The following is a 10,867-nucleotide window of genomic DNA, read 5'->3' as shown; positions in this document are numbered from 1 at the left end:
CACATGTATTAGGGAGTAAGAGAAGTCTTTCTAATCATATTTTTTCTCAACATTATTATATTTATTATTATAAATAAATCATCAACAACAACAACAACAAAAACAATCGAATAATAATTGTAATGATGATGATGCTAATAATAATAATAATAATAATAATAATAATACGATTAATAAACAAAAAAATAGAATAAAGCTATATATCAATTAACCCAGCCGAAATGTCACAATTCTGGAGTCATACTGTTGATATAATGTGGTTTTAAGCGCGGATGTACACAGAACGTGCCCCTGTGTGGCAGGGCTTTCCCCCGTGCGAGGGTCTGGGGGCGCCATTCACCGCGCCGTCGTGGCGGCGCCGAGGCGCGTCCGCCCCGCCCCCGCCGCCGAGGCGGACCAATGGGAGCCGCGGAACCGCCGCACGGAGCAGGCGTCGTCCAACCAGCGGCGGCGGCTCGCTCGTGAATGGAAGTTTAGTTTGGGCTTTTCGGGCGAGCGGGACGAGCGGGACGAGCGGGAGAGACGGAGCGAAGTGAGCGTGCGGACGAAGGCGAGAAAGCGAGAGGGCGACGGGAGGACACCAGACGGGGAACTTCAGTCCCGGCAGGACTGGCAGTTGGCGTCCGGACGGAGCTGAACGTTGGCTCCGTTTCCCGGAGGAGGGCGGCAGGTGTTCGGCCGCCTCGCGCGGGGGGGGGGGGGCAGCCCGGGAACCGACTGTGCGCGCGAGGGGAGAAAGGAACCGTTAGGGACCGGAATACCTGCCGACGGCGGGTCGCCCGCCGGTTCGCCACTTAACGACCCTCTCCGGTGCCCGTGAGTTCGCCCGAATCGAACCTTCGCGATCCCGGCGTCCTCGCCCCCTTCCCCCGGCGGTCCCTGTGTTTTCCTTCGCCGGTCGCCGGGAGAGAAAAAAAAAAAAAAAAAAGTTGGAAGAAATGCCTCCCCGCTCCTTCCTCAACTACTTCCTCTTCATCCGTTAACCTGTTGTTTCGCCGGCGTAGTAACCGCGTAGGAAAGTGGAGGCTCGCCGCAGCGGGTGGACAGGGGGCGCGGGGGGAGAAGCAGCCGTTAGCCCGGCTCTTATGGAGACGTCCAACTTGGAGCGGCGCAGATAGGATCACCCGCTTGTCCAGCGGTCGAAGGGGGGTTTGTCTTGCCCGCAGACAAACCAGGGGAAATCTCCGAATCAACGGGGAATTGATTGTTTGTTTTGTTTTTTTTGTTTTGTTTTTGTTTTTTTGGAACACACACACACACACACACACACACACACACACACACACGCACGCACGCACGCACACACACACACACACACACACACACACACACACACACACACACACACACACGCACGCGCACGCACGCACACAAAAGCCAAAGCACGGATGGATAAGTCGTGTACTTTATTATCCTGTGTTAATACGGTCTAAACTGCCAAATGATCCAAAGCACAAATCCCCGTTGAAGAGAATCACCCGAACAAGCGCGGATTTACGGGCGAGTATGGAAGAGTATAAGCCGATAAATCAAAACAAAACAAAAATAAATAAAAAAACACACCCTATTACCCAATGTATTAATTTTGCGCTCCCTGGATCAATCCGGATGGAAATGAGAAACCGCGGGGCGCAGAAAGCCGTGGCCAAGAGAGAGGACTCCGCCGGCGCACCTGGAGACCAGGCGTCCGCTGGAGAGGAGTGCCCCAACGGGGCGTCTCGGGGGAGCGGGGATCTCACCTCCGCCGGCCTCTGCTTCTCCGTCCGCCGCGAGGAAACCGGGTCCACCGCCGCCGAAGCCGGTGTCAGCAACCTCGACGGAGGGGGGGGGAGTCGGAAAGCGCGCCGGACCACAGACACTGACCTTCCAGACCCCGCCGGACGCGCGGCTCTCATACGAACGGGAATAAGTTGCGCCGGCTGCTCCGTGGGCCGCGGGAAGAGTTCGATGGGCACCGGGGCGAGACAGACCTGCACCCGGTCTTGGACCTGGAGCCGGTGTCTGCATCTCCTTCTCCTGCTGTTCATCTCCGGCAGCTGCCACATGTTGCATGCCCAAGGTAGGAGCCCTGTGTGTATCCTAAAGACTGGGATATATAGTAAGGAATTGGCGTCTGTTGGATCCTTTCGTAGGTGTTCAGTAGCCATAAGTGTCGGTGCATGTGGTGACATTTGTCACTGGAACCAGGGTTTACAGGGGGCTAAGAAGATGACGACTTCCCAAACTCAACAGAAAATGTTATTTATTCCAACAAACAGCAGTTTGTCTGTCTGGTTACTCTTGACCCGATTGTTCAAATAAATGGAGGGGGGGGGGTTAATCCTTTTGTCTTGGATTTGAGGGAAATTAAATTAATGATTGTCTAAAAGCGAGAGCGAGGGGGGTGTTAGGGGTTGTTTGGGTTACAATCATATAAGCCTTTTATGTAAACGTTGTTGTTGTTGATGATGTATAGGAGATGGAATTGAGGTGCTGGGTGGTGTGTGTGCTGGGGGCGGGTGTGGGAGGGTTACAGTCTCAGCATTGATAATCCTCTTTCTCAGTGATGACCTTCTTAATAACAGCATTTGATTTGACAAAGAAACACACGCGCGCACACACACACACACACACACACACACACACACACGCACACACACACACACACATACAGACAAAGAGTATTAATTAAACTCACCTCCTCTTAGTCTGGTATTTACCCTGTTGTGTTGCCAGCTGCCCAGATCAATGTGTAACCTGTGGTTGGTGTGTGTTTATTTATCTGTGGTACACAACAACAAGAAAGAGGGTGAATATGATGAGATATTGATCCCTCATCGGTCCTGTTGCTGGAGCCTGTTGACTGCCACGTTGACTGCATTTTTCTGAACCTTTTTTTGATTGTGTATTTATAGGAAACAGAGAGAAAGAAAATCTATCTTAGAGAGCGTCTGTGCATATCGTGGGTGTGTGTGTGTGTGTGTGTGTGTGTGTGTGTGTGTGTGTGTGTGTGTGTGTGTGTGTGTGTCTTTGCACATATGTACCCCACAGGCTTTTGTCAGACCGGCAAGACAAAAGCACGGAAAAGGTCAGACTGGTGTCGACACACAGTTTTCTCTGGGTCACAGATGGCGCACCGGGCAGAATGTGAATCTGAGACAAGTAGTTATGTAGGGTAGGGCTTAGGATGGTGTGCAAGTGTGTGTGTGTGTGTGTGTGTGTGTGTATGTGTGTGTGTGTGTGTGTGTGTGTGTGTGTGTGTGTGTGTGTGTGTGTGTGTGTGTGTGTGTGTGCACATGGCAACACAGGCTATAGCGCAGAAGGGAGGCTGAAGGGGCAATATGGAGGAGTTGAGGAGTGGTGCATGAGGAGGGAGAGACTAGGGTAGAAGGGTGGGAATGATGGGTGTGAAGAGGGCGGAGGTGCTATGAAGGAGAGAAAAAGAAGGGTGGAGAGACGGGGAAGAGTGAGGGCTGGGGCTAGAGAGCGAGGGGAAGCCTGGCTCACAGCTTGTCACTCAGAAAGCTGCAGCCTGCAGTTCAATCGATGCCGACGGTGTGACGACAACACCTCTGTGCGTGTGTCCGTGAGTGTGTTTGCGTGCATGAAAACACTTGTGCTCCTCTCCTCTTTCTCTCCCTTCTCACTCCTTAAAACATTTGGCTCCCTCTCTCCCTCCTCCAGTCAACCTCAATGCTTAGAGGAGGTGGAGGCAGGGAAAGATGATGTGGCTGCATAGTCAGCCCTGTCCTCCCTCTCAAATGTCAAGGTCTCTGCTTCAAGCTCCTTCCAGGTGGCTGTACAAACACACACACAGACACACACATACACACACACACACACACACACACACACACACACACACTTTTCAGCGCTGTGTTTGTTTGTGTGCATGCATGTGTGTTTAGGCCTATGATTGTGGCAGTGGACACTGGGTCAGAGGCGAAGCGGAAGTAGCATGTATGTCTTATGTGTGTATTTATGGGTGAGTGTTGGTAGATGGGGGGGGGGGGGGGGGGGGGTTGATTTGATCAACTGTGGCAGTGGCCAATCGAAGGCTGTAAATTGTCCAGGCGTAAATTGTCCGACCCCCCCCCCCCCCCCCCCCCCCCACACACACACACACACACATTTACTGTGACATTTTACTTTAGCGGGAAAAGGGATGAAATTCATGAGCAAAGCTTGATCCTGCTGATCTCTCCCCACCTCTCGCTCGCTCCCTCTTCCTGTGCCCTCCCCACCTTCCCAACCCTCTTTCTGTCTTCCTTTCTCTTCCTCTCAGTCAATCGATGCCCACACCCCTCCTCATAAATGCGGGGCTTTATACGAGCCAGCTCCCGTCCCGGGGAGCACATTTAAATAAGCTCATCGATCTTTCATTTTAGAGTTTAAGTGACGGCAGCATTTTACTGTCTCTACCCTCCTTCTGTCCCCCCCCCTCTACATCAGCTCACCTCTCCCTCATTACCTTTCCTATTCAGAAGCTATTCTCCTGCTCCCCCCAACAGCCTGATTTTGCACCACCGGATGCAGCGACTCCACCATCACTTGATTAATGCAAAGCGTTCAATCATTATGTTCATATGATCCCAAACTCAGAGTCTAAGTCTACATTGTTCAGTAAAACATATTGATTGGAACAGATCTGTATTTGGTATAAGTTATTACTTAACGCAAGAAGTTGCATCAGCAGGTAAAAAGTTCATCCTTAGTCTAATTTTGTTTTCATATCATAAGTTTGAAAGTGCCTTATGAGACCGGGTCTCTATGCAGTAGACTGACCCACTTAGAGTAGATTTACAAGTGTGATTAGTACTGATAGGATGGAGCGGCTGGACTGTTGAGAAGCGCTGGATAGAACCAAAGTCACTGATTGGACAATCGGACGTGGGGCTTTAGGCTGAGAGGCTTCTGAGTGTTCTGGTGAAACCTGAAAGTAGCAGTTATATATGGACAGACAGACATACAGACAGACAGACAGACAGACAGACACACACACACACACACACACACACACACACACATACCTGTTTTTGCTACTAGGTGGGGACACATGACAAATTGTAGCCTGGTGGGAACCACCCTTTCTGAGTGGTCTACATACAAGGCAGAAACTGATCCACACTCCATGTGCAGCTGTTATAACAGCCATCACTTGAAAACTTCAGTCTAACCCTCAGAAGACTGACCTGACATTTACCAACTGCTGGGGGACCCCGTCAGGTAGAAGACCCTCGAGGGGACCTGTGACGTAATGTTTTCATATGCAAATTTGTGTGTTAATATGCGTGTTTCAAAGGTTACCAATGGGGACCTCACCTCAAAATATTTAAATGAGCAATGTGACAACATGTGTTTGTTTCAAAGGTGACTAATGGGGACCTCACCTCAAAATCTTTAAATAAACAAATTCATATACATGTCAGCAGGTGTTTGTGGCTACCTCTATAATAATGCATTGCAACACTAAAATAAATCATTAGGTGGGAGAATACTGCTCTTTATCAGCCTACTTGTTCAATTCGGCAATCTTTATTTTTCATTTAACATCTTTTTACACAAAGATATACAATAGTATAAAAATATTAACAAATATACTCTTTAGAAACCCGAACAAAAACCAAACCTTGACTCACCTCTAATTCATATATATATATATATATATATATATATATATATTGTTATTTTTTTTATTAATGAGACATAAACATGCTCAAGAAATCAAAAGCTGTCCATTTCCATGCATGCATATACACACATATGAGGCTATATTAGGCTTTTTTGCACTACCTCTTATCTCTCGTTCTCTCCTCCCCTGCTGACCTCTCACCCGTCACTCCCTGCTGATCTCTCTCTCCTCCCCCCTCTGACTCCCTCTACTCCTCTTCTCCTCTCCCTCCTCTATCTCTCTCCTCCCCCCTGACTCCCTCCTCTCCTCGATCTCCCTCCCTCCTCTATCTCCCTCCTCTCCTCTCTCCCTCCTCTATCTCCCTCCTCTCCTCTCTATCTCCCTCCTCTCCTCTCTCCTCCCTCCTCTCTCTCCTCCCTCCTCTCTCTCCTCCCTCCTCTCCTCCCTCCTCTCCTCTCTCCTCCCTCCTCTCCTCTCTCCTCCCTCCTCTCCTCTCTATTTCCCTCCTCTCCTTTCTATTTCCCTCCTCTCCTCTATCTCACTTCTCTCCTCTCTCTCCTCCCTCCTCTATCTCCTCCCTCCTCTCCTCCCTCCTCTCCTCTCTCCTCTCCTCCCTCCTCTCCTCCCTCCTCTCCTCTCTATTTCCCTCCTCTCCTCTCTATTTCCCTCCTCTCCTCCCTCCTCTCCTCTCTCCTCTCCTCTCTCCTCTCCTCTCTATCTCACTCCTCTCCTCTCTCTCCTCTCTCTCCTCCCTCCTCTCCTCTCTCTCCTCTCTCTCCTCCCTCCTCTCTCTCCTCCCTCCTCTATCTCCCTCCACCCTCTATCTCACTCCTCTCCTCTCTCTCCTCCTCCCTCATCTCCCTCCTCCTTCATCTCCCTCCTCCATCTCCCTCCTCCCTCCTCCATCTCCCTCCTCCATCTCCCTCCTCCCTCCTCCATCTCCCTCCTCCCTCCTCTTTCTCCCTCCTCTCCTCTATCGCCCTCCTCTCCTCTATCGCCCTCCTCTCCTCCCCACTCTATTGACATGTGTCCTCCAGACCAGAGGAGTAGAACCAGAACGCTGTGATGCTCCTCAATATCTCTGCGTACGTAGCGGTGCATGGCTACATGGAGCTAACGGTAGCATCGGGCGTGCTGCCCCCCCCAGATCATGTGTGGGGGTTCTTAGTGACCTCTATAATAATGCATTGCAACACTAAAATAAATCATTAGGTGGGAGAATACTGCTCTTTATCAGCCTACTTGTTCAATTCGGCAATCTTTATTTTTCATTTAACATCTTTTTACACAAAGATATACAATAGTATAAAAATATTAACAAATATACTCTTTAGAAACCCGAACAAAAACCAAACCTTGACTCACCTCTAATTCATATATATATATATATATATATATATATATATATATATATATATATATATATATATATATATATATTGTTATTTTTTTTATTAATGAGACATAAACATGCTCAAGAAATCAAAAGCTGTCCATTTCCATGCATGCATATACACACATATGAGGCTATATTAGGCTTTTTTGCACTACCTCTTATCTCTCGTTCTCTCCTCCCCTGCTGACCTCTCACCCGTCACTCCCTGCTGATCTCTCTCTCCTCCCCCCTCTGACTCCCTCTACTCCTCTTCTCCTCTCCCTCCTCTATCTCTCTCCTCCCCCCTGACTCCCTCCTCTCCTCGATCTCCCTCCCTCCTCTATCTCCCTCCTCTCCTCTCTCCCTCCTCTATCTCCCTCCTCTCCTCTCTATCTCCCTCCTCTCCTCTCTATTTCCCTCCTCTCCTTTCTATTTCCCTCCTCTCCTCTATCTCACTTCTCTCCTCTCTCTCCTCCCTCCTCTATCTCCTCCCTCCTCTCCTCCCTCCTCTCCTCTCTCCTCTCCTCCCTCCTCTCCTCCCTCCTCTCCTCTCTATTTCCCTCCTCTCCTCTCTATTTCCCTCCTCTCCTCCCTCCTCTCCTCTCTCCTCTCCTCCCTCCTCTCCTCTCTATCTCACTCCTCTCCTCTCTCTCCTCTCTCTCCTCCCTCCTCTCCTCTCTCTCCTCTCTCTCCTCCCTCCTCTCTCTCCTCCCTCCTCTATCTCCCTCCACCCTCTATCTCACTCCTCTCCTCTCTCTCCTCCTCCCTCATCTCCCTCCTCCTTCATCTCCCTCCTCCATCTCCCTCCTCCCTCCTCCATCTCCCTCCTCCATCTCCCTCCTCCCTCCTCCATCTCCCTCCTCCCTCCTCTTTCTCCCTCCTCTCCTCTATCGCCCTCCTCTCCTCTATCGCCCTCCTCTCCTCCCCACTCTATTGACATGTGTCCTCCAGACCAGAGGAGTAGAACCAGAACGCTGTGATGCTCCTCAATATCTCTGCGTACGTAGCGGTGCATGGCTACATGGAGCTAACGGTAGCATCGGGCGTGCTGCCCCCCCCAGATCATGTGTGGGGGTTCTTAGTGACCTCGGGTCCGAGGGAGAAGAACACAGCGCTGGCCGTCATCCAGGCCACTGTAATGAGATCAGCTAGCATCTTAGCTCGTTCGCCGTTGCCCCGGGCAACATGTATGCCACCAAGCCAGCCTGGCCATCTCTGCACGCGCCACTGGGCCTGTTGAATGTGTTTCTCCCTCTCCCTCCCATCACTGTACAGTCCCCTGCTAGCCCTGAACACAGGCCTAGTACAGCCCTGAACACAGGCCTAGCCCAGCCCTGAACACAGGCCTAGTACAGCCCTGAAAACAGGCCTAACCCTGAACACAGGCCTGGCCTAGCCCTGAACACAGGCCTAGTACAGCCCTGAAAACAGGCCTAACCCTGAACACAGGCCTGGCCTAGCCCTGAACACAGGCCTAGTACAGCCCTGAAAACAGGCCTAACCCTGAACACAGCCCTGAACACAGGCCTAGCCCAGCCCTGAACACAGGCCTAGTACAGCCCTGAACACAGGCCTAGTACAGCCCTGAAAACAGGCCTAACCCTGAACACAGCCCTGAACACAGGCCTAGCCCCGTGCACAGGCCTAGCCCTGAACACAGGCCTAGCCCTGAACACAGGGCCCATGGGTTTCACCAGGTTTGTGTGGTTGCTTTTAGTAGCGGTCATCCTCCTTTAGGAAGCATCTTTTACTGCTATAATTGTTGAATAAACTTTTGGAATTACACACTTGGGAAATATAGCACATAATCTCAACCAAAGCACTTATCTGTGACGATGTTTTAAATCCTTGAACATTGATACCGGCCTTTATCATCCCCATAAACACATATGCAAAGAATATTGACAGAAACAATTTAACAGACACAGTCTCAAGGTCTCTTCACCAGTCTTCAGACATGCTGACTTAATACAGACCATTACATTCATTGTCTTTTACCAAATGTCCTCTGGTATGATGTTATTCGGTTCTTGACGTAGAACTTCACTGCTTGCCAGGTTCTATTGTTGAGAACTAAAGGAGCTGACCTGATGCAGTCTTCACATTGCCTTTTCCCTGGTACCCTGCCAGATGTGATGCATTCCAAGAGTTTGTCCTCAACCGCCTTCACCTCTTCTTCTGTCCACTTTCTTTTTGGGGCTGTTGACACACCTAAAATCACAACATTTAGCCCCAAATTTTTAAATGGTTATTTTTCTCATCGTTTAAACATTTAGAGTATATGCTATACAAACATTGTATGCAAGAGCAGGGTTTCTCAATCTTTTCGGGCCTGGGGCCCGGTCATGTCAGAATTTATCGTCACAGGGCCCACCTTGACATCGTCTCACTCTCGTCAAACCCCCACCCCCCATTGGAAATATAAAGCAATTTGATATAGCCTATACAGTATGTAAAAGAATCATACATATTATTTGGCAGATTCTGTGGGAAGTAGCCAACCAATTCAGTAAACCATAAAGGTCATTCCCCTATTTTTTGATTTTCATAATGGCTTTTAGATTTGTAGCCTGAAACATATATTTGTCCTTTCTTTGCTCTGTGGACCAGTGTGCACCTCGTTGCGGACTGGCGCCGGTCTGCGGCCCATAGTTTGAGAAACACTGTGCTTGAGCATTGTCTGTTATGGTAAAGCTGGCCTGCATTTAATACCAAGATAAGTTAACCAACTAACTCTGGAGACCTACAATTTCAGGTGCGTGATTACAGATGTAGACACTGTGGGACTTAGTGAATGTCATTTTCAGATTATGTGTGACAGATTCAGCACCTGTTCATCAAGTGCAAAGGTAAGTAAGCATTGTATGACAAATAATATGTTAACTTTAGATAAATTCTTAGTTTTCTTTGTTTTAGGCATCAGAAAGCATCACATAAACATTTGGCCAAAATTCTACTAAAAGATCTTACAGTTCATTACTATACCGACGCATGCAAGTTCTCAGTTCAACGATTTTCACTCTTTACCTGACTTTGAAGGCATCTTTCTTCCTTTTGTATACATCCGGCTATTTGGAAGTTCCTCTGAAAATCAAATCAAAAGAAACACTTGATTTTTGGCACACCAAACACAAAACATAAATATAAAAAAATAAAAGCATACAACACATGTAGCAACAGCAGCCTATTGATACTACACATAGGTTGCACAATATTGTTTTAGTCAACTAAACAGAGGAACAATATGAGGGAGATTTAATACAATTAAGCTTTCAATGTAGCCTGGAAATCCAGACCTATATCTAGAAAGCTGTAGGGTCTGGCAACGAGTAATGAAAATGGCCCAACTCGAGGGGCGGAGCCAAGCATGCGTTTGAAAATATCACTGCCCGCAATTGGATTACACTATGACCAATCAGAAGAATACAAGGGGTGACATATCCAGACCAGTGGAGCTAACCAATAGATAAGACTTGCCATATACGATCGGTAAAACAGCAACGCTTTTGGCCCGCCTATATCAGATACACCGATGTGATTGGTTAATGTTCTGGGTTTGGGCAATCGGGGAGTGAGTATATTGCTCGTTCCCAGAGTGACCCGCTGAGCAAATTCAAATTGTGCTCTTGTGAGAACTCTGGATTTCCAGGGTACTTTTAATGATGAAGCAGGCAAGTTCATCCTCAAGCCACTACATTACCTGTAGCAGTTGAAGGGGATTGGCGTCGCTTCTTTGGCTGTGGCCTTTCACTCATCCTTGAAGACTGACTGTCCAAAGATTCATCTGAAAGACACACATAAACAATGGTATACTTGTAAGTCTGCAGGAACAAGACAGTTTCAATTAGGCCTAGAATTGCAATGTGTGAATTTTCCACAGA

At 48.7% G+C, this 10,867-nt stretch overlaps 1 protein-coding gene across 1 annotated transcript in view; it reads left to right on the top strand.

Annotated features, from left to right (window-relative positions):
• Positions 1 to 1,959: 1,959 nt before the first annotated feature.
• LOC307228782 (protein sidekick-1-like) overlaps positions 1,960 to 10,867 on the top strand; it is a gene marked incomplete at its 3' end in the record, with an annotated part of 283,713 nt that continues 274,805 nt past the window's right edge. The window contains exon 1 of the mRNA XM_079998576.1: positions 1,960 to 2,059. Within this exon, the coding sequence (XP_079854702.1) occupies positions 2,044 to 2,059 (16 nt within the window). The 5' untranslated portion in view covers positions 1,960 to 2,043. The remainder of the gene's footprint in view (positions 2,060 to 10,867) is intronic.

This window comes from Zeus faber (assembly GCF_960531495.2).
Source record: "Zeus faber genome assembly, chromosome: 4".
Classification (NCBI taxonomy): domain Eukaryota; kingdom Metazoa; phylum Chordata; class Actinopteri; order Zeiformes; family Zeidae; genus Zeus; species Zeus faber.
The sequence above is the reverse complement of the archived record's forward strand: the minus strand, read 5'-3'. Positions and strand labels throughout refer to the sequence as shown.